This window comes from Rhineura floridana, chromosome 6 (assembly GCF_030035675.1).
Source record: "Rhineura floridana isolate rRhiFlo1 chromosome 6, rRhiFlo1.hap2, whole genome shotgun sequence".
NCBI classification, from domain to species: domain Eukaryota; kingdom Metazoa; phylum Chordata; class Lepidosauria; order Squamata; family Rhineuridae; genus Rhineura; species Rhineura floridana.
In genome coordinates this window covers 100,016,544-100,040,607 of record NC_084485.1, presented here as the reverse complement: position 1 = coordinate 100,040,607, position 24,064 = coordinate 100,016,544, and the positions used below count along the sequence as shown (strand labels likewise).

General features: G+C 39.1%; 1 protein-coding gene across 8 annotated transcripts in view; it reads right to left on the bottom strand.

The window, feature by feature from the left end:
• PATJ (PATJ crumbs cell polarity complex component) overlaps positions 1-24,064 on the bottom strand; it is a 294,202-nt gene that overhangs the window by 79,839 nt on the left and 190,299 nt on the right. For all 8 annotated transcript variants that reach the window (XM_061633245.1, XM_061633242.1, XM_061633249.1 and 5 more), the window contains 2 exons: positions 21,454-21,650; positions 8,397-8,488 (listed from right to left, as the gene is read on the bottom strand). In XM_061633245.1, coding sequence (XP_061489229.1) covers positions 8,397-8,488; positions 21,454-21,650 — 289 coding nt within the window. The remainder of the gene's footprint in view (positions 1-8,396; positions 8,489-21,453; positions 21,651-24,064) is intronic.

Sequence of the window (24,064 nt, the reverse complement as noted above, 5' to 3'; positions counted from 1 at the left end):
TGCAATCATGGTGTGAAAGCAAGTAGGCTAGATTAAATGTTCCCTACCCAGGCTCCATCTTTGAGCTAAGATTTCTAAATTTCCAATCAGAGATTTTTTTTAATTGTATGCTCCAAGCAACTGTGATTGATGCTTAATGTATCATGCTTAATGACATCTCTCGGTCCCGCCCCGTGACCTCACTAGGGCCCACCCTTTTGACATCACTCAGGCCCACCCCCCTGGCATCACTAGAGCCCGCCCCTGAAAACTCAGGTTTTGGGATGCTTCTGACCTGGCAACCCTAATTACAATGCCTTAACACGATAACGAATACAACTCAGGACTGCGATTTCCAACAGAAGCCCCTTGTAAAGCATGATGCCTAATTCCACCCTAAGGTGCTCTCTGGATCCTTGCCTTTGTTTTAAGAAATCTGTAAGTGCTTCTTTGCTATTTGCCTTTTCCCAGCACCATTAAGTCTGCACTGTATGTAATTTTAAAAAGAGATGGTAATTTTTATTCACATAAAGCAATTATCTCAGAGGTTTAAGATTGGAAAAAGGACTCATCCACCTCTACAATAAAGTAGGAGCATGGCTAGAGACTGGTATACTGGTTGTAAGTTATTATATTGCTGTTTACCTCTCAAAATTAAGTTTTAAATTTATGTTTGATTCCTTTTCTCTGAAAGGATTTTTTTAAAATGGAGAATATAGTACAAAATCTGATGGAGAAACAATCAGATTGTCAATTGCTCCTGCCAGTTGTCACTTAAAAAGGACGAGTATCACATTTGCATTCCTACCTCAGAAACATGACGGTTTGATATTGGACATTTTACATAACATGAATCACTTATGTAAAAATAGGACATTTGCCCTTTGTTACCATGAAACGCTACTTTGAAGAAATGTCACACTACTGCTTGAGTTATGAGGGGAAAGATAGGAGAGTCCTTAATGATATCCACAAGTCCCATCCCTGACTTCCTCTAATTTTAGTACTATAAATCCCCCTCCCAGATTTCTAAAAAAATCAGTAATTATGGGAACAAGCACAAAAGATAAGGGGTCTAGGGCCCATCTGTCGATTCCCCTCGCTTTAATTTCAGCACTTTGTGAAATTACTTTGGTTTGGGGCATGTTAAACTCTCTGAGCTTATTCTGAATTGGGCCCTCTCATTTCTAAAGAGACTAGTTACTTTGCCCACCACAGGAACTCAGAACAGGCCTGCTTCCCAGGCAGTCTGTGGACTAAAATTATCTGGGTCTCCAGGTTATGCATCCCCTTTTGCTAGTGCGCCATCAATGGGAGGCATTGGTGGCCATTATGTGGGCCTTATACTTCCCCACCCTGTCCCCAAATGGTAACCACTCTTTTCATCACCTGCTTCAATGACCAATATGATGCCATTCAATATGCAGGAAACACCAGAGCTCAGCGGTTCTCTGTCGTGTCTCCTTGCCAGTTCTGCCAGAAAGAGCAGGACCAGCTTAGGCCATAGTAAAAGCCAGCACATTATGTGTCAAAAAAACTCTGGCACGTTGTGGGACTTTACATTGTACCAACTCTGCTGGGCTGTTCTGCTAGCCACTCCCACTAATGTTCTCATTAGGAAAAGGGATAATGGGAACCAGGGAACTGTTTTTCTTAAGGCCTTTTAGCCTGAACTCTTCCAATACCACACGCAATCCTTTTGCCTCGCTTAATCCATGTGGATCAGGGGAAGAAAGCAAAATTTTCTTTTGGGGCTAAGATTCTCTGGCAAGACCCTGTATTTGTGTTACTAAGCAAAAGCAATATGTGGGTGTGGAGATTCGCCCTTCTCTTCCAGTGCAACTAATGTTGATTGACCCTGCCTCCAGGCTGAGAAGAGGAGCCTAGATATCAAGTCCATTGGCCAGTGCCGGTCTGAAAGCATTTCATCAACCTAACAGGCTGATATAGTTTCAAGTTCGTTTTTTGTAAACATGCTGCTGCTTTTACCAATTTGGGTTTTTACCCCTCAGAAAAAATATTGATATTAATATTGATAAATTAAAGGAAATATTGATCAATTGAAGAAAATATCTATAAAATATTGATATTAATATCAATATTTTAGATGCAACTTTTTATTAAAAGAACCTATTTTCAAAAATAGCTGTGGAAAATTACTGCATAAAAATCCAATCTGCAACAGAGAATAAATGAATTAATGGAAAATTCAGTACCAAATCCAAAATGGGCGTAATTCTAGCACATCCCTACTCCCAAAGCTACTGAAATACTGCCTGGCATGACCCACTAGCTGCTGCCACCTCCCTCCATTTCCTAAAACTCAACGAGTGAACCCATCAGGAGTGAGATGGGTCCCTAAGAGGTCTAATTCACAACAATTTATGAATTGCTCTACCTTTAAGACAGGCAGTAAAAAAGTTATTTATTTTGCATAGCTTTTAAAACATGAAGGTTTGATTCCACTTCTCCTGGTTTTAAAACATTTTCTGTTCTGTTCTTAACCTGGTTTATTTAAAAAAAAATATTTTAATGTGTGTTTAAGTTTGACTTTGCATACCACCTTGAGAATCCTCATTAGGGATGAAAGGCTGTTATATAAATAAATGTTCATTGCAAACATCTATTGGACTTGTGACTATTTTAATCAGGCCAATAGGATGGGGGGAGGGGAAGAATCCCAATTTCTATGCGAAACTATTCTTTATCATATACTCCATTATGTTTTTATTTAAATAAACTCTAAATATAAACACATGCTACAGGTAAAATGTGAAAGAATCCAGAAAGAATTCCATCTTTTGTAGTGTAGAATAACCGCCAATGCTGCTTGAATCCAATTTCATATATGATTTTGCTATAGTCTGAGTAGCTTTTTCCACACATCGTCCAGTGCAATTAAGTAATGGAGAGTGAGTTGCTATACATGACATTTAATTTTCAGTAGCTGGGAAAAGTAAGGGAGAGCTGGAAGCAAGATCATTAATCTCCTATGGTTGCCTTGCACTGCTAAGGGTAACAACTAATTCTTCATTTTACTAGCTATGCTCTTCAGCTATAGTCATGTGTGATCTATCTTAGAGACTTTAAGATCAAGACATAGCTATTCGAAGATATATTTTCACTTACAGACACAACTATATGGAGCATATATTTAGTCATTGCTTATATTTCTCAGAAATCTGAGTCAGTATCAAAGCCTGGGTACCAAAAGCAGACTCTAGTGTTCCCCTGCCATTGTTTTTCTCCCAAAGTACACTAGACAAGAAACCAAGTGGTTTCATTTCTGCTCTTGATCTCTAGAATAGATTAAGATAGCTCTGACACTGGGGATGAGAAAATCTCCAAGCTGGCTACAAACCAGCCAAAACATGCAAAATATCCAATGTGAGTAAAAAACCTGCATGTATCTACAGAAATAGATGGTGCAAAACATCTGAGATAGCTAAACACATCACAGAAAACCATTGTTAATTGCACAGGCAATAGATTTTAAAGTGACTGGGGCATGCTACAGCCGAACTAAATGTGTTTGCCTTGACAGAGAACTCATTCCATAATATCCAGCTAGGAAGGGAATCTGAACAATTGATAGCCCTTCAAATTATAAAACTAGGAAACACATTTCCATGTTAATTCTGTAGTCAATCACCATGAGGACTTCAAAGCTTACTTTAAAAAACAAGGACATTTTAACATACAGAAATATGAACATAGTCTTTTAAAATAATACTTATATGAGTGCCTCACATAATGGTCACAATAATGTTTATAATAAACTTGTAAGCTAGACCAATGTTAATGTTCCTGTCTTACAGAGGAGGATAGGGCAGAGTGTAAGGTGAAGCCTCTTAATAAGTTCATGGCTGTGGTAATAGTTGAACCAGGGATTTCCCTAATCATAGCTCACACTTTTAGTCACAAGACCATGCCAGAACTTTTTAACCTGGGGTTCAGTCCAGCCATATCTAAACTCTGGAAAACATTAAAGTACATGCTTAATTGTTGGATCGGATGATCCTCCTAGTGAACTTAAGCCCTGTATAAATGCCTCTTTGCTGTGGATGATGTTATGTCCTGCAGTATTTCATCTCTCAGCTCCTCCATTCACCATTCTGTCCTCCTCCCTCCAGTATAGTACAGTTTCTTTCCCCAGTCTTCTTTAAAATGTCACATTATATCATACTCAAAACTATGTTTCAAGAAATGCCTTGTGTCAGGTACTAGCGTCATGCTCCTTGGCTAGCTGACTTTCTCTAATGGCAGCTGGTCTATTTGCATTCCATAGTTGTGACATCCCAACTGTGAAGTGAGGTATTTTGCTATTAGCAAAAGTGATTTTTTTTTTAGCAGACAAAGTCTCCAACTTGTCTTTCTCACATTGAACCAACCAACCAGTCTGTCATTTGTTCCTCTAGTCACACTTAGGGTTGCCAGGTCTCCGGTTTTCTGCCGGAGTCTCAGGGAAAATGGGGCCGTCTCCGGCCTCCGGCCATATGTCAGTCAAACTGGTGGATCTCCGGCTTTGTAGTGGCCCCCTCAGCCACGCATGCGTGAAGAGGCGGTGGCTGTGGAGGCCAGGCTGGGCTGGCTCCTCCTTAGGCATTCCCCTGCTCCAGAAAGGAAAAGAACTCTTTCCGGTGGCAGCTCAAGCTTAGCAGCCCCGCAGAGCTGGCTCGCCCGGTGGAGAGAAGGCAGCGACTCTCGCCTGGATTCAGAGACCCCAATTGCTTCGGCTAGCGGAGCCCAAATGCACAGGAAACTGTTCAAGGTGAGGCTGCCTTGATTTAGCCCTGTCCACTTTGGAACCCGTTTCCTCGCTTTCGTGTTATGTCTGGCCCTGAGATCTCCCTCCCCTCCCCCGTCGCTTCTCCCTTTCTCTCTCCGCCGCCCCCTTTCCCTGGTAATAACGACAAGTATGCCCTCCTGCCCACATTCTAGCAACCAGGAATGTGCCAAGCGCCGCAGCAGGCAACTGCTGCCACCCACTCGCCTTGCCTTGCCTTGCCTTGCCTTGCCCTGCCCCCTCGCGCAATGCAATGGACCCCCACCCCAGAATCCTGTGCCCCCTCCTCTTTCCCTTGGGAAAAAGGGGTGAGCCAGCGAGGAAGGGGGCTCTCTTTCAGCCTCCCCCCTCAATTCAGGGCTCCCAAAGGCTCCCCGTCTCCTCTCCCCTCCTGCCAAGCCCCCGATCGGGGGGGCAAGGCTGGCATTGGCCGGCCTCCCTTCCCTTCCCCTCGCCTGCTGGTCCCCGGCCGGCCCGTGCGGTGCCTGGGGTGCGCGCCTCCGCCGCTGCGATGCAGCCACTTGCGGCTGTCAACCTCTCGCTCAGCCCCTCCCTGCCGATTGCAGCTCTCACACACTCACACGCACCCGCTCTCACACACACGGCGCCGGGAGGGAGCGCGGCGGCACAGTCAGACAGGTGGAGCCGAACTCGGCGAAGCTGGCGGGTGAACACTCACGCCCGGAGCTGCCACAGCGCGTGCGTGCGTGCCCACACACCGAGCGAGGCAGCCCGAGCCGCTGCTATAGTCCGAGCGGGAGCTGCAGCTTCTCTGAGCAGCATGCTCTGGGAGGGTGGCGTGGGTAGCTTGCTGGCTGGCTGGCCGATGCCAGCCTTGCCCCCCCAATCAGGGGCTTGGCGGGCGGGGAGAGGAGACCGGGAGCCTTTGGGAGCCCTGACTGTGCCACCACGCTCCCTCCCGGCACCGTGTGTGTGAGAAAGGGGGCGGGCGGAGAGAGAAAGGGAGAAGCGACGGGGGAGGGGAGGGAGATCTCGGGGCCAGACATAACACGAAAGCGAGGAAACGGGTTCCAAAGTGGACAGGGAAGGACACACTGTTCACTGTTCACTGTGGACTTTCACCGTTAAAACCATTTGGAACAGAAAAAAGATCAGAAGAGCTCTGTATTGCTAATTATAATAAGGAGTTTTGTAAAGACTGCACTAAAGAGTATCAGAGAAGCTATTGTGTAGTGACCAGCACTAAGGAAGCCCCAAGAGTGTTGACATCAAAAGTTAAGGAAAACCTCTACATAATAACAAAGAAAAACAACAAATTTTGTGGAGGCATGTTGGGAATGCTAGTGAAATGGACAATGGAAAGGAGGACAGTGGATACTCCTCTTTGTTGGCCACTCAGCACGAGCCCACAGATAATGATGATAGTATGCTACTGGCAGGAAACATAAGTGATACACATATATGCATATTCTTTATCTTTTAAGGAGGCAAGTCCTAAATGGGGGGTGGGGGAGAGAGAACACACGCCTCTGCATTATTTTACAACAATGAAATGGTATATAAATAGTCCCCTGAAAATATATGTAGGTGACATTGTGTACTTTGTAAAGCCAGAAGCAAGTAAGCTAGATTAAATGTTCCCTAAAAGTGTTGGACTATGACCTGGGAGACCAGGGTTCGAATCCCCACCCAGCCATGAAGCTCCCTGGGTGACCTTGGGCCAGTCACTGCCTCTCAGACTCAGAGGAAGGCAATAGTAAACCACCTCTGCCTGAATACTGCTTACCATGAAGATCCTATCTGGGATCAACTTGAAGGCAGTCCATTTCTATTTTGCATCACTCTAAGCTTGTGAGAAAGAATGACCTTGTCACTTCAGATGGACCTAGGAACACCCTATTTTAGATAAGATTTCTATTTTAATCTCCAGAGAATTTTTTTTTAATGGTATGCTCCAAGCAACTGTGGTTGATACAATGTATCATGTTTAATGATGTCACTAGGGCCCGCCCCGTGACATCACTAGGGCCCGCCCCGTGACGTCACTAGGGCCCGCCCCGTGACTAGGGCCCACCCCGTGACATCACTAGGGCCCGCCCCATGACGTCACTAGGGCCCGCCCCATGACATCACTTGGGCCCGCCCCCATTTTCTCAGGTTTTTGGATGGTTCCGACCTGGCAACCCTAGTCACAGTTCCCTAGTCCCTAGTTCCTCAGCAAAGGTTAAATAACAGCTTGGATCCTAAGAACCACAAGTGAAGGCCTGCTCACACATAAGAATGGGCTTTCCTGTCTACTCCTTCTATTGCATTCATTCATCTTCCTGAAAAGCATCTCCTGAGGGTCAGGGAGACTCTTCAGAATGGGGATACAGCACACTTATCAAAGGGCTGCACTTGCAAGGGAAGAATCAGTAAAAATTGGAGACCTTCTGCTCTTTTCTCTCCTCATTTATGCGTACAGAGAGAGACACATAGACAGAGAAGTGCCTTTCCATTACACAAGGGCGCCATTACATCCAAACCAGTAATATCAGAAATGTTTATTCACTATCTTAAAAACTACTGGGCACTAAAAATATCAATAAAACAAGAGTCCTGCCCACAGTTCTAGAATTTAATCAGGTAATATACTCTAAGTTCAACTGAACATACAGTCTAAAAAATTGTTGTAGCAGTAAAAGCAAAACACAGGTACATTTTGTAATTAAGACAAACTACAATGCCTTAGAGCAGGGATGGGGAACCTTTTTCAGCTGAGGACCACAACCATTTGTGGGCAACTTTCTGGGGACTACATATCGGTGACAGGTGGGAACAGAAGGAAAAAAGTAGACGGGGAAAGAGATGTGACTCTTACGTTTATATAGCCACACAAAAGTCAGAGGTTTATAAGCATGCATCTCTCCATCCAGGCAAGCAAGATGTATTATCACAGTTCAAGGACATATTCCAACCAGGTGTGGAGCAGAATTAGTGAGGGGTGTGGTCTGGGCCAAACAGAGGGCCACTTTAAAGTCCCAGGCCTCAGGTTCCCCACCCCTGCCTTAAAGATAATGCTGTCTCCCCTATTTGTGCCTATTTGTATTTCTTGCTTTCACAGTCATGAAATAGATTAGAATTTATTTTACTTAGTTGCTTTCCTTCCCTGCTGGGTCACTAATTGTGTATACACCATACAGTCAAAGCAGACTGCTTCCACCAAAGAATCCCAGGAAATGTAGTTTACCCCTCACAGAGCTATAATTCTCAGCACTCTTGACAAAGTACAGTACTCAGGATTCTTTGGGGAAAGTAATGTACTTTAAATGTATAGCATGAACACAGCTTAATTTTACCTGGATTCTCATGTACCGAGCCACCTTACTCGCTATACAAAGCTATCACATTGGACTTCCATAACAGCTAAAATGTTAAAGTAATTTAATTTAGAGGCAATGAAATTTCAGTTTTCAGTAGACTCAGATGAGGGCAACACCAGAATGAGAGGTTACATCATTTTTAAAAAAGGGAACTGTGTGACAAATGGCAAACACTTAGATTACTTGCACTGGACTGGAAATTTTAGCAGCCTTCAATTTCATTCGGACATTGAATCTTTCTTATTTTACACCTCCCAGATCAGGCCACTAATGATGAGCCTAAGCATTAATGACTATGCCATTCTTACCGTATAAGTACCAGCTTGACTTTTGATGGTGCAGTCTTAATTATTGCAGAAGCATTCTGGTGACTTCTCCCATATAAGATCTGGTTATTTATCTGTTTTAGAAAGAACATTTAACACAGTTACAAATTAAACTGAAGCAAAAGGTTAAGTATTGTTTTGTAATTTTATTACACCATCATTAACTCTGAAGTAAATAGTCCCACCCCAACCTTCTTATTTTCAGTCATGAGCGAGGAGAAAGTGAAAGAAACAGATGAGGGGGATTATTTTTCCTTGAAAACCTGGATTTTCTGTTGTTGTTTTACTCTGGTATTAGCTACCCATGTGGATAATGTTGGTTATCAACTGGAATAATTATGCCATAACAACCACCTTGGGAGCAAGTTCAATTGCACAGACATAGTCTGATCTATTGCTTCAAACATACCTACAGAATGAAAGAGAGATAAAAATTGCACATGCAATAGAATGGAGGAGATATAAATCCCATTTCCTGTGAACTTATTGCAGTGTCAAACCATATCAGCCTTTTACTTTACATTACTCTTTCCCTTTCAGAAGTACAGATCAGTATTCTACAAGAGTCTTTTTAAAGCACAACTGCATTTTAGTAAGATAGTGTGCAAAAATGCATGAAGGGCGAGAACAGACAGTGCTAGCCTCTGTCACTGCACTTTCTCAGAATTCTGTCTCCATGTAAAGGCAGCCCTCCACATAAAGCAAGAGTGAACTTTCCCATACAAAGCTTATGCGCTTAAGAAAATTAACTATTTTTTCTAATTATTACAAGTACAACTACATAATAATGAATGCCTAAGCTCCCAGCTATGCACTACAGTCCACTTTCCAAATGAAGTTAAAATTCTTTGCCATTTACCTATTCCAAGGATATCAGCAATAGCAACATAACAACTGCCTGCTGGATCACACCAATGCTCAGTTTATTCAAGTTCTTCTAACAGTCACTTTGAGTTGGCACCATCGGACAGTCACAGGTTGGCACCATGGGAGAAGTGTTGAAGGCCTCAAAGTTGAATTTAGGGCCAGGGACACTTCTAGCAACAACCAAAAGCATAGATCTATGTTTGCATAATGCAACAGTATGTAAAGTGGTTTGATTTTGGACTTGGATGTGGGAGACCAAGGGTGAAATTTAGTCATGAAGTTTACTGGGTGACTTTGGGCCAGTCACTGTCTCTCAGCCTGACCTATCTTGCAGGACTGTTGTTAGGACAAAATAGGAGCGAGAGAAGTATATGCACCAGTCTGGCTCCTTGGAGGACAAGCGGGATGGAAATATAATAAGCTGGGAGTTTATTTTATTTATTCCTAAATAAACCTTCTATTGATAATAATTTTATGCCCCCCTTCTTTCTTCTCTCCCCCCGCCCTCTGCGTAAACTAATAAAAGCTGCAATTGCACAGATTTTTTATGCAGGCTTCAGGGTGGAAAGAACCCTGACTTACTGTAATGCTCAAATCTGCTACTCTAGGCTCATTATGAGAAACACAGATAAATGGGAGGAAGGTCAGGGAGGAACAGCCAAGCTCAAGGGAGAGAAAGATAAATAAATGGAACTACCAGTGAGGGAACCAGAGTGGCTAAATTATGATCAAAGATGAAAACAAGATTTAACACAAGGGCAGCCTTAGTAAGCAGCAATTTTGGAGTGGCAGTTGACATAAGTATTTCACAGAAGGTGGATGAGGGTACATAAGGTAATGAAATGTAAGAGGTGACATTTAAGGAAGAGGAAATTATAGCTACATGTCAGGATGTGGAGGGTGATTAGGCTGGAGAATAGTCTCCAGAGGGAAATTATATATTTCTTCCTTTTTAAAAACCCCTCAGTTTAGGCTGAGCACTCAAGGCAGCCTCTTAACTTCTGATAACTTCCTACGTTCTTATCTTACGCAGAGTTAAAACACTGGTCCATCTATCTCAGTATTGTCTACAGTACACTGACTGTCAGCAGCTCTCCACCTGAAGATGCCTGGGATTGAATCTGGGACCTTCTGAATGCAAAGCAAATGTTCTGCGACCAGTGAATGATGGCCCTTTCTCTTCCCTGATAATTGGCCATGTTGGCTAGGGCTTATGGGAGTTTGCTGCCCTCCAACAACATCTGGTTCCCTAGCCCTTGATAGTTTTCTTTATTTTTGAAGAGCATGCACCACACCTTTGTTCTAAGATGCTCACATTTCTGTAACCATTTTTTCTGAAAGACAACTAGCAGTTCTGCCAGCAAAAATTAATCCTATTCATGCTCAACAGATAAGCCAAATACAATTAACTGGATTTAAAAGCCGTGTGCTTTAATTACACAAAAAGTAGAACAGTTAAAAAAAAGTAGCTGAATATATAGAACAAGTGTATTTCTGCCTTTATAATAGAACATATTCACTGACTTTGTCAAAAGAGGTCCTTCTCAAAAAGATTTATGCTGAATTAGTGTGTTCATACACTATGATAACATATCTATGACAATATCCTGACAATGCACAACAACTGCAGCCAAAGTGTCAGGGAAGTTCAGTGATGAAAGTGGATTACAAATGCTGGATCTCAAACAACGCAGTGCCGCACTTCAAGTTTAGCAATAAGTGTGAATGAAATGTTTTGTCAAAATGTTGAACCTGTCTGTCCTTGCTCACTTTCAAGACAGGACATGTCATTCTAAAATTGTTCTTGTTCTAAGAAATGAACAACATAAAACCAAACCTGAGATAACATTATGGCTCCCCTCTTGATTATAGGGCAAAACTACCAAATTGTTCAAATGGAATTCAGAACTACATAATCGACAAAGTTTCCTTCTGATGAGCATCCCAGTGAGTATCTGACTTGATGGGCCTTTGGTTTTATCCATCAGGATTCTTCTTCTGTTATGACTGATTGGCTTGAAAAGCCTGAAGTGGTGTGAGATAACAAGCCTAACAAGATAGCATGAAAGGGTTAACAAAAAGGGTAATTGACCCTGACACCAAAGTAGATTCTTATTCTTGGCCATAAGGCTTCACTTAGTGCTGCCATCAGCATCTGTCTCATTGTGTGAAGACAGACATAGGCAACATGGATCTGGACTGTTCATGTCCCTCAAGTCAGCCAATAATACTAATTAGTAAAAAAAAAGTTATTTTTACAGTATGAAAGCCTTTGCCCTCCAAGTACTAGACTGCAACTCCCATCAATCCTAACAATTGGCCATTTTGCTAGGACTGATGGAGTCCAATAACACCTAGAGGGCTACAGGTTCCTGATCCCTGGCCTAGATGGAAAAGTTCTTAAGTTTTTAAGATGAGAGATATTGGTACCTACTAGAAACAGTGGTTCTGACATGGAAGCTTTCCCCCTTCAATTTCAGGGGAATATGTGCTGGTTGATAATACTCAGTGATCAGGAAAAGACATTTAAGCCTCTTTTTCTATATTGTTATTTTGTATGCCTCAGGTTGGACAACAAGGTAAGAACACAGGCCCCAGAACTGAACTTCAAACAAACTTAAGAGTAGGGATGGAAAGATCTGTCAATTTCAGTTCTCTCAGTTTCTCATTTTTCCCATCTTAAATTCAGTTCTCCACATTTCTGCAGCAATTTGCAGATTTTTTAAAAAAAATCCTCATGAAAATTCTCCAGGATTTTAATGCAAAGTTCTAATAAACACAGGGTTGTAGGCAGTTCTGACTAACGTACACATTTTTGTAAGCATTTTCTCATTATCTAATGCATTTTTGCATGTTTCTTTCACTTATATATTCATTTTTATGCACTTTCCCAAAATATATTTATTTTTGTAAACATTGTCTTTGCCTAACTGTTGCCCTTGCCTTTTATTCCCCCTCCATCCTACCCAGCAAGCTCAACATTCATATTGAGGGACAGGCAACTTTAAAGTTTGACTCTATAATGAATTTTACAAGTACATATGAGTAGTTGCCATTTTCTCTGCTCTGGGAGTAAAGAGATCATTATATGCCCATAGTTTTAAACCTTATAATGAGAGAATCTCATCCTATTGAAATATGAAACACCACAGGAATGGAAGGAGATGCCAAATTTGCCTGTCTTATATTTACGAGTGAAATAGACTTTTAATAGTTTTTTCATTCCAACAGAGAGAAAGGCAACAATATTTTATATCAAAACAAATCTATGCAGTATGTCACAAGCTTGTAATTAAGAGGATCCCTTAGCAATGACAAATGTTTAGATTGTTTTCGCATTTTCTCAGGCAATTTTTTTTTTGCCAAAGCTGTGAAATCACTAAGTAGGAAATACTGCATTAAAAAGCCTTCTGCAAATGCAAAGGATTACTCTGAGATACAACATTCCTTTCCCAACCAGAGCAATAGAAAAATGGTATCTTCGTCTTCTTCAACTATGACTACTATTTACTTCTTATTTATGTAGTATATTCATGCATTCCAAGTACCTCGCATGTATTACCCCAGTAATGCTTACAATGGCCCTGTAAAGTAGGCCAGTATTAAGATTCTTCACTGGGCAGATGGGGACTGAAGCTGAGAAAATAATGGCTTGCCTAAGGCCACCAAGTGAGTTTGTGGCTAAGGTGGGAGAGACATAGTTCAGTGGAAGCATGCAGGCTTGGTATGCAGAAGTTCCAAGTTCAGTCTCTGGCATTTCCAGTGAAAAGGATCAAGTAACAGGAATGAAAAAGGTCCATCTCTCTGCCTGAGGCCCTGGAGAACCCCTGACAGGGGTGGGGAATTGTGATGTTCCTGCTTATATTGCCACACCACTTTGAGGGACTCTCTGTTGTTCGTATCCCACCGCTACAGCCACCCCAAGAGACTTATTTTTTTTATTATTAACGCGTCGTATGAATCCTAGAGCAGGAATAATACTTTGCTGTTATTTTAGGGGGGGGAATGTGATGTTCCTGCTTATATTGTAAATATGGTAAGTGCTGGTATAGAAGACATATGGTAAGTGGAGTGAAAGAGGAGGGGGAGTACATGAGGTTTTGGTGGTTTTTGGAGGTTGTTGTTGTTGTTGAGAGTGAGTCGGAGTTCTGAGGCAATTAATGAGAAGTAAAGTACATGTCAGAACATAATATGAAACCATAAGCTTGTCAACAAAGTAATTAAGTAATCTTGTTATTTCTAATTCTTAATAAATATTTCTTGGTTAAATAAAAGCCTGATTCCTTCAGCTGGGATACACATACCAGGGGGAATAGCAAAGTAACCAAGGCTGAACAGTTTGTATCGAATGGTGGCAGCGGCAGATCGGAGGAAAGTGTATCCAGTCCCACAGAGAAACCCAGGGCTGTATGCTTCAGAGTCAAGGAGCTGCAGGGGGGTTTACAAATTACCTATACCCATTGACACAAGGTATCGGAATAGCCAGGCAGAGACTAGGCACAGTCTATTGGCTAAAAGGGTTACAGAGTGTTGGGTGGTGCTGCCTAGCATTGGGATCTTTTGAGATCGGTGCTAGTGCTGTAAAGGGTAAGAATAAACCTGACGTTTATTTATTTATTTTATTTATTTATTACATTTATATACTGCCCCATAGCCAAAGCTCTCTGGGCAGTTTACAAAAATTAAAAATATTGAACATTAAAAACAAATATACAATTTAAAAAACCATACAAAGTTTAAAACCATAAAGCACAGATAAACAAGGTAAAAGACCTGAGCTTAGTTCAGCACATGCTGTTAGAATGCTTGGGAGAAAAGGAAAGTCTTGATCTGGCACCAAAAAGATAACAATGTTGGCGCCAGGCGAAGTTCATCGGGGAGATAATTCCATAATTTGGGGGCCACCACTAAGAAGGCCCTCTCCCTTGTTGCCAGACTTCCAGCTTCCCTCGGAGTAGGCACCTGGAAGAGGACCTTTGATGTTGAGTGTAGTGTACGGGTGGGTTTGTGTTGGGAGAGGTGTTCCATCAGGTATTGTGGTCCCAAGCCGTGTAAGGTTTTATAGGTCCTGTCTGCTGGTAGCCACAAAGTGAGAGCTTCACAGGTGGTGCTGGGGAAAGACATTACAGGAATCACCTCTGTCTCGTGGGCCAGATCCAAAAGGAGGCACTCTTCTTCAGGCTACTTTTGACAGATAGGCACATAATATGATGTCAGGTGGATCCAAGCCACTAGACAAAAAGAGCAGGACTCACATTTGGTGCTGAATTTAAACAGCACCAAATGCAAGCCCCATTGCAAAGAAACTCAGGAGTGCACTCTTCATTGTTCCTTGGCAGTGGGATTTCTATTCAGTGCTGTTTAAATTAAGTGCTCTTTAAATGTTTGGCTGTATTTATAAAAAGTACATAACAACACAAAATCAAATAGTCGTTCAAGAAGCGTAAAACACAGTAGAGTGATACCAAAAGGTATCAATCATGGTACAACAGGTGATGCATAATTCAAGTACCCTCGCCAGAAGGAAATATGAGCTCTGTAGTACCATTCATAACACTCAAAAACAGAAACAAAACTATATCAAAATCATCATGTTTCCCTTCTCCTCTCATAACCCTCTTATAACCACCATTCCTTTCCAGAGGGGCTGATATGTGGTTTTCAACATTTTGCTACTGCCATCTTGGCAGCCGTTAACAGAAGTGACACAAGTTCTTTATGAATCAAAGAGGGATTTGAGTCACTTTCTAGAGTGAGCAGGTTCAGGGGACAATGATTGGCTCATTATTTTAAAGACCTCCGAGATCACCCCAGACTCCCTCACAATCCAGCAGTCCCATCACATATGTAAAAACAATTCTTGTTCCCTGCATCCATGCCAGCAGAAGAGAGAGAGAGAGATTTGTTTATTCTGGTAAGGGTCCAGTGCCAGTGAGCTGAGATTGTTTTCAGTGGAGGTTTGGTCCATATCACATCCCACCAAGCTTCATCAATTTGTGTCTCCATCCCAAACTTCTCCTAATGAGAATTCCCCATTCTCTCATATATGAGCAACTTACATATCTCTGACACTACCCTCTTGAGTTGTTGGGCAGAATGGGTACAGAAAGCCTCAAACATCACCAAAGATCTTTGATCATCCCCCTTCCTTATAAGCTTTGAAGCAAATGAGCAGACTTGCAAAATTTGAAACCAATTTACCATAATCCCCTGTAGCTGCATCAAATTGCTTATATTTATCCACATGACGGAAGCCAGAATGATATAACATCGGAGTAAGAGGCGAAACCTCCAGCCACTAGCTTGTGACTCCACCAATTCCACACCAACACAGTCACTTTAAGAAATGTGTTCACCAAGGTGGCTACCTAGTCTCCCATAAGGGCTCTCCTAATTTTGTTGATATAATCATCTTCAGGGGAACACACTGCTTTTGCACTTATCTGGGCCTTTGAACCTCTCCTTGCCATAATGACTTTGCCAATATTGTCAGATAGCTCTTCCTCAATTTCACTCCTAAGATAAGTTATACAAATTTTGTTTTAGGTCTTGTAGTCTTCACAACATTACCTATCAGCGTAATTAGTTAGTGCCCCCCAAAACAGCATTTGTCACTCCTCACCTTATCTGATTCATTCTTTTTTTCTAATTTGTTTTTTAATTTGCTTTGAAATCATCAATGTGTGAGTGATACTTTTTGAGTGAGTGATACTTGTTTTTTTAATTTGCTTTGAAATCATCAATGTGTGAGTGATACTTCTATCCATCTACTCTTCAAATGTGTATTCCCTTTCACTGATGTCAGTGAAGTGTTGATTGTAACTGACAGTCAGAAAGCAGCAGGGGGGAATGAGGTGTTAATTGTAAGCAGCAGGGGGAAGACATTTACTTGATTATCTGCCTTGATTTGCTCTGCAATGCACTTGAAAAGGAATGTAAACAGGCAATAATTACAGAATTCAGAATCAAGATCGATACCAGTGGAGACCTATGAATAAATAGTGATTATAATATGGATAATTCTCTGCAAAGCAAAAAAAAAAAATCAGAGGAGATCAGAAAAAAAAAGATATTCCAAGAGATGTGCTTGTTCACTTTATAAAAAAGACGACCAGAGATATGGTATTACAACAACACTTCAACAATACCTTTAAAATTGATGGTAAGGAAATACTGGTGATGAAAGAAATTCCTATTAGACTTTTACGTAAGAGAAAAGAATATGCTTTCTTTACAGAAAAACTTAAGCAATGCAAAATTCAATTTAGATGGGATGTTCCAGAAGGAGTGATTTTTACATTCAGACAACAGAAATATTGATTGAATACTGTTCAAAAAGCAAGGGATTTCTTGAGAAAAGCTTCAAAAGACATGGAAGAAGATAAACTCAAAGATATGGATATAATGGGAAACAAAGTCAACAGGAACATGCAGAGGAGGGGAAGGAAGATGATGGATTAAAGGGAGCATCAGGTACATTTTAAAATACACGCTTAAAGATGGATTACAAATATCTAACTTGGAATATAAATGGAGCCAACACGGCGCAGAAGAGAAAGAAAGTGTTTCATTATTTGAAAAAATTAAAATTGGATATAATTTGTTTACAAGAAACTCATATTAAGAAGAAAGATTCCAAATATTTGATTTGTAAAAATTTGGGTGAATAATTTATTTCGGCTGGATTAAAAAAAAAATGGCGTTGTTCTTTACATTAACCCACAATTGCTTCCTAAATTGATATTACTGGATGATAGTGGTAGATTTGTGGGGGTTGAAATTACTTTACAGGGCATAAAAATTTTGATAGTGGGTATTTATGCCCCCAATGAAGATAAAACAAGGTTTTACACAGGACTTATGGAAAAATTGTCAGAGTTTTCATATGATCATTGGTGTGTCATGGGTGATTGGAATGGGGTAATCTCACCAAAAATTGATAGACTTTCTGAAAAAAATATTAAAGAGACACAGGGTAAATTACCGAAGATTTGCTTTGAACTGATGGAAAATTTAGAATTGGTGGATACCTGGAGATATATAAATGATAACGCAAAGGAATTTACTTATTTTTCAGAAAGACATAAAACATTCTCGAGGATTGATATGATTTGGATGTCTAAAAATCTAGTGAAAGATATTTTTTAAATGGATATATTACCAAAAACTTTTTCGGACCACAATCCTGTGATATTAACTTTCAAAAAAAAAAATCTTGGATTTAGATGGAGACTAAATGAATCTTTATTACAGAATGACGAAGTAGTACAAGAATGTAAGAAGAAATTAAAAGAGTTTTTTGAACATAATTTACATAAAGGAACAAATGAAAATATTGTTTGGGATACAAGTAAGGCATTTATGAGGGGATATTTTATTAAATGTAACTCTGAATTAAAAAAAAAGAAACAACAGAAAATGCAATTAATTTTGGAAGAAATAAAACAAAAAGAGGAAGAATTGAAAAAGAATCCAACTAAAGTTTTTATTGTAAATCAAATTAAAATGTTACAGAATCAAGTATCAATGCTGACAGTTAGAGAAATTGAAAGGAAACTAAATTTTGCTAAACAAAGGACTTTTGAATTTGCAAATAAACCGGGGAAATGTTTAGCATATAAATTAAGAAAAGAGCGTCAAAAAAATATTATTTTAAAGATACAAGAAGGAGATGAGATGCTGACAGATAATGTAAAAATCAAAAAGATTTTTCATCAATATTATTCAACATTGTACAAGTGTCAGGAAATCCCATCTGAAAAAATAGAAGAGTATATATCTAAACAGAATTTGCCTAAAATTACAGACTTTCAGAGACAAGCTATTAATGGCCCTATCACGTCAAGAGAGATATCTGAAGCTATAAACAAAATTAAATCAGGAAAGGCGCCAGGACCAGATGGGTTATCTGCAGTGTACTATAAATGTTTGGAGGAAGAACTCTTGCTACCTTTACAGTATACAATGAATTCTATTTTGCAAGAGGGAAAGATACCGGATAGTTGGAAAAATGCTAAAATAACATTAATACCTAAAGAGGAGCAAGATTTAACTAAAACAAAAAATTATCGGCCGATATCTCTATTGAATAATGACTATAAAATTTTTACAATGATTTTGGCAGAAAGAATGAAAATAATATTGCAACAATTTATCCAGGAAGATCAATCGGGGTTTTTAAATAAAAGACAATTACGTGACAACGTCAGGAATGTCTTGAATGTGTTGGAATATTTAGAACAACGAAATGATAAACAAGCAGCTTTGATTTTCTTAGATGCTGAGAAAGCATTTGATAATTTGAATTGGAAATTTATGTTTCAGGTTTTGGAGCAAATGGATTTTGGAGACAATTTTATAAAATGGATTAGATCGATTTATACATCTCAGAAGGCTCAGATAATTGTTAATGGAGATTTAACGGATTCATGTGAAATACAAAAGGGTACAAGACAGGGATGTCCATTATCTCCCCGTCTATTTATTCTGGTCTTAGAAGTGCTGCTTAGAGATATAAGGCAAGATAAAAGGATTTCGGGATTAAAGATAAAAAAAGAAGAATATAAACTGAGAGCATTTGCTGATGATTTGATAATTGTATTAGAAAACCCTTTGGAAGGAATTAATGTATTGATGGACAAATTAAAAGAATTTGGACCGTTAGCAGGATTTAAGATCAACAATCAAAAAACAAAGATGTTGGTGAAAAATTTAACTTTAAGGGAACAGAAAGAGTTAATGGACAAGACAGATTTTACAATAGAGAAAAAGTTGAAATATTTAGGTATCATTATGACAAATAAAAATTCAAAGTTGTTTCATAATAATTATGAAAAATTATGGACAGAGATTAAGAAAGATCTGCTAAAATGGGATAAACTACAATTGTCATTAATGGGTAGAATATCTGTGATAAAAATGAATGTATTACCAAGAATGATGTTTTTGTTTCAAAGAATACCTGTAATATCCTCTGATTTACCTTTTAAACAATGGCAAAAAGATATCTCTAAATTTGTATGGCAAGGAAAAAAACCAAGAGTTAAATTTAAATTACTACAAGACGCCAAAGAAAGAGGAGGACTGGGATTACCAAATCTGAGACTTTATTTTGCTGCCTGCTGTTTAGTCTGGATAAAGGAATGGATTTTATTGAGGAATAAAAGACTATTGGATTTGGAGGGCCATAACCTGAAGTGGGGATGGCATGGATATCTATGGTATGACAAAGTAAAAGTAAATGTAGACTTTAATAATCATTTTATAAGACATCCTCTGTTGAAAATATGGAATAGATATAAACCAAGGTTCTATTTGAAAATACCATTATGTGTCTCAAGTCAAGAAGTGTTTTACAGAAGAGAAATGGCTGGAAAGGAGAAATGGTTAACTTATCAAGAACTATTAGAAAATGTACATGGAGAATATATAATGAAAGAGAGAGAACAACTGATAAAGAAAGGATATAGTTCTCAATGGTTTGCCTATTTACAATTGTTAGAAAGATATAAAATGGATAAGAAAATGTATGGGTTTGAAATAAGTAAATTTGATTTTGAAATAGGTTTGTGTACAAATGATGAAAATACAATTGCGAAAATGTATAAACTCTTGCTGAAAATGGATATGGAAGAAGAACAAGTAAAAGAGTGTATGGTAAAGTGGGCAAAAAATTTTGGTTATAACATACAAATGGATCAATGGGAAAATATGTGGAAAAAAGGCTTGAGATTTACATTATGCTATAATCTTAAAGAAAATTTCTATAAAATGATGTATCGTTGGTACATGACTCCAGAAAAGTTGTCAAAAATGTATAGTAATGTTTCTAATGTTTGTTGGAAATGTAAACAACAAGAATGATCATTTTATCATATGTGGTGGCTGTGTAAAAAGGCAAAATCATTTTGGGCACAGATAGGTAGGATGATGCAAAAAATTCTAAAGATAAATATTCAGTCAAAACCAGAATTTTTTTTATTGGGTTTTATGGATAAACAAATAGAAAAGAAATATGGAAGAATAATATTATATATGATTACGGCAGCAAGATTATTATATGCACAAAAGTGGAAAATGGAATCAACACCAACAACGGAAGAATGGCTATTGAAATTAATGGACTTAGTAGAGATGGATAAATTGACATGTTTACTTAGAGAAAAATCGACAGACACATTTCTTAAGGAATGGAAGCCTCTCTTAGACTTTTTGTTGAAAGATCAAAATAAAATGATGATATTGGGATTTGACGATTAACTAAGATAGCCTATGGAGAAAAGTGATCCTGTATGTATATATTAAGGGACAGGTTTGATATATATTATATACTTATAGCTGATCTGCGACAAATCGGAAGTCAACTATTTTTTGTTGTTGTATTGTTATGTTTTTGTTGTTTGACTTTGTTTTGTTTGTCTTTTGAAAAATTTGAATAAAAATTATTAAAAAAAAATAAAAAAATAAATAGATATCAGAGGAAAAAGGAATTGGATCGTTAACAACCACCAGGAAGCCACACTTAAAAACAGAAAGTAAAAAAGGAGAGGATTTCATTCCTACTTGGTATAAGGCACGCTATGCTCCTAATCATGAACTTGTCAGCTCCCACTCTCAGCCACCAGTTCTTTTAAAGCTCTTGCAATTAATCTGATTTTTCCTCTTGAATCCTATCTGGATAGGCTTTTGCACAGAATGGGTGTTCCCTCCCTGACCATTGGATGCAAAGTCAAAGATATCTTGGGAAAATCCCTTCCTCTCTGACCCACAGTAACTACCTCCCATCTTAATATACTATTATTAAACTTGCCTAAGCCTTCAAAGTACTGGACCAGTGAAAGTCAAACTGTATGTACAAGAACTACTCTGAATAAAATATTATCTTCCAGCAGGAATATAATATTTGACTGCATATCTTAATATGTCTCTTGAGACACATCTTAATCACTTTGACGGTGGGCTGTGGTGAGTCCTAGGATCTGAACCGCTTCCTAGAAGTGGGTGAAAGAGAAAAGAAGGACACCAGTTTGATTATGCTGTTGTTGCACAGCTTTGCCTGCTGCTATACTCCTTTGGATGGCAGCTCTGTCATATCATTAGTTTGCATTGAACGGTGATTTGATTACTTTATAAATTCCACACGTTAACTTTTTTCTTAATAAGGAAAATTTACCTCTAAAAGTTCATCTCCAATGTGCAATCTTCCATCTTTCCCTGCAGGACCATCTGGGCTGATACCCACAACAAAGATGCTCATGCGAGACCTGTCCTTATTGCCAGCAAGGCTGAGTCCAAGTCCATTCTTATCCTTCTCAAGCTCAATAATGTGCAACTCCCCAGGCAGATCTGCATATCTTTGCCTGATTTTCTCTAAAAATGGAGACAAATGCAAAATATATATTTTTAAGAAAGCATTTTCCAATGCAACATACCAGTTCACTCTATTTGCGTCTGGGGCTTCTAGTTTAGCAGTTTAATTAAGAAATGCTCAAAAGGGTACCATATTATGTGTGGGTCTGCCTACTGTCCCTGTATGTACTGCACTAGCTCATGCTGACCCCCAATGTGCCTTGTATTTCATTCAGCAGGAGGGGAAATGTGCACAGATTCCATAGTTCTGTCTTGTCAGCTATAGGGAGATAAAGTCTGGATTCATACAAATTCTTTCTCCACAGTGATCTTTGGCAATCATGTAACAGGAGGCATCTATTGGCTCTTACAGGAGAGATCTAGGAGTGGGTGTAATGTGGTAAGCTTAGATGGTTATTGTTAGATGTCTGAGATAATTTGTTGCATTCCAATGCCATAATGTCAAAGAGATGTATAGTGCTACTTCAGCTGTACAAACAGAGCTTTGCAATACCGCCACTCATAAAGTGACAGCCTATATTAGGCAAGAGTGGTATAACAATGCAGCTAAACACTCAATTTGCCTAAGACTTTATGAAGTGGCTTAGAAGGAAAGCTGATGTGCAGCAACATTAATGTCCCTTGCTGGTCCAGTGCAGGAGCACAGTCAGATCTCAGGAGTTGCACAGGTTATTTCAGTGTATGTGAAAAGCAGCATAAATTGGATTGTCTATCATTTGAAATATCCCTGTCACCTAAACCAGGGTTAGCCAACATGATGTGCTCCTGATGTTGTTGAATCCCATCAGCACCCGCCATCATGATCAATAATTGGAAATAATGGGGAGTTGCAGTCCACAACATGGGGGGGGCTATGTTGGCTACCTCTAGCCAAAACAAAAGCTCTCTACCTCTTCCCTAAAGGTGTTATATATATCTTTCAATTTTTTTCTGGTTCAATCACTTCTGTAAGCTGTTTGCATACACTTTTCTTTAGTGTTTGGCAACTGCCAATATTGGCCCATCATAGCAGCAATAGTAAATTGGATTCTCATTCATTTAAAAAAGGTAACAACATGTATTACATAAATATGACTAAATGTAATGCAGATATTGCTTCAGAGTAATAGTTTTTTACTGAATATAATTTGGGGTAAATACACAAGCAATTTAGGACATTACATAGCAAGATAAGTTGAGTTTAAAAAACCAAAAGGTACATGACAGGAATTCCCACTCAAATGATTACAACTTATATCACCATTAGTATGCAGTATATTATTTCAATCACCCCAACAGGCCAGTAGGATCCTATATACTGACAGCAAGCTCATTCTCCAAATAGCAATTTTTATGTAGCCAAAATGGCATTAACCACACATGAGGTATCAGCAGGATTGAAGAAATCCCACAGCTTGCAGAAATAAAAAATAGTTAGGAAAACCCAGGGGGGGAGCACCCAAGAACACCTCTATGATAACTGAGCATACTCAGTGTCCACAGAATGCTGCCTGGAGAATAGAATAAAGAACAGAAGGATAATAGAACAGAGTAACCTGACACAGCATGACGAGCTAGCACCCTGCACAGGAGCACACTACACTACAATACTTTGTTTAGGCCCCAATTCCTTTGTTAAAAAAGCAATCTGAACTATTGTTTGGAAGCACCATCCATGAACAGTACAAGGTGAAAGCAATTAATCCATAAAAAGGAATGAAAGGATATCGTACATATAGAACTGTACATTATGCCTGCACTGCTGTCAGAAGTGCTACTAGGTTAGCAGTACAATGTTAACTGTGAACAGTGAATGTTTCTATAGGAACAGTAGACTAAAGAGCAGCTTGACAGAGGTATAACTACCAAATTAAAAAAAAAGAACATATAATGCTGTCAAAACACAGAACGCTGTTGCTATAGTTGAAAACTAATTCTGCATTTATTTGTCTAGAAGAATAGAATTTGACCTTTAAAAAAGAAAAAAACTTCCCTATTAAGCAGTAAAACAATATGCAAAAGCTAGTATTTATATTTCTATTGCTTTTGTGTATTTTTTTTAAAATTGGAAGGGAGTGTGAAAGTGTATGCATTTGTGTCAGAATGCACTGTGGCTCTGCTGATTTGGCAGGCCTATAGCAATTGCAAGCCAAGAGTGTTAATAAATAAATTCATAAATAAATGCTTTTATGCAGTAATACATTTAAGTTATTCAAATGCTTCTCTCTCACACACTGGGTGATTGTGCTTTAATGGCTCTGATTTTAAGATACTCTGTTGTGGTTTTGTTTTATTTTTAATGAGCCACCTCAAGGGCCCTTTTAAAGACCAAAAATTGGGATAAGTGATTTTATAAATAAATATAAATAATCATTACAACTGCTGAATACACTAGGCCACTGCTGTTATCCCCATATTACTAATAAGTGGGTGGA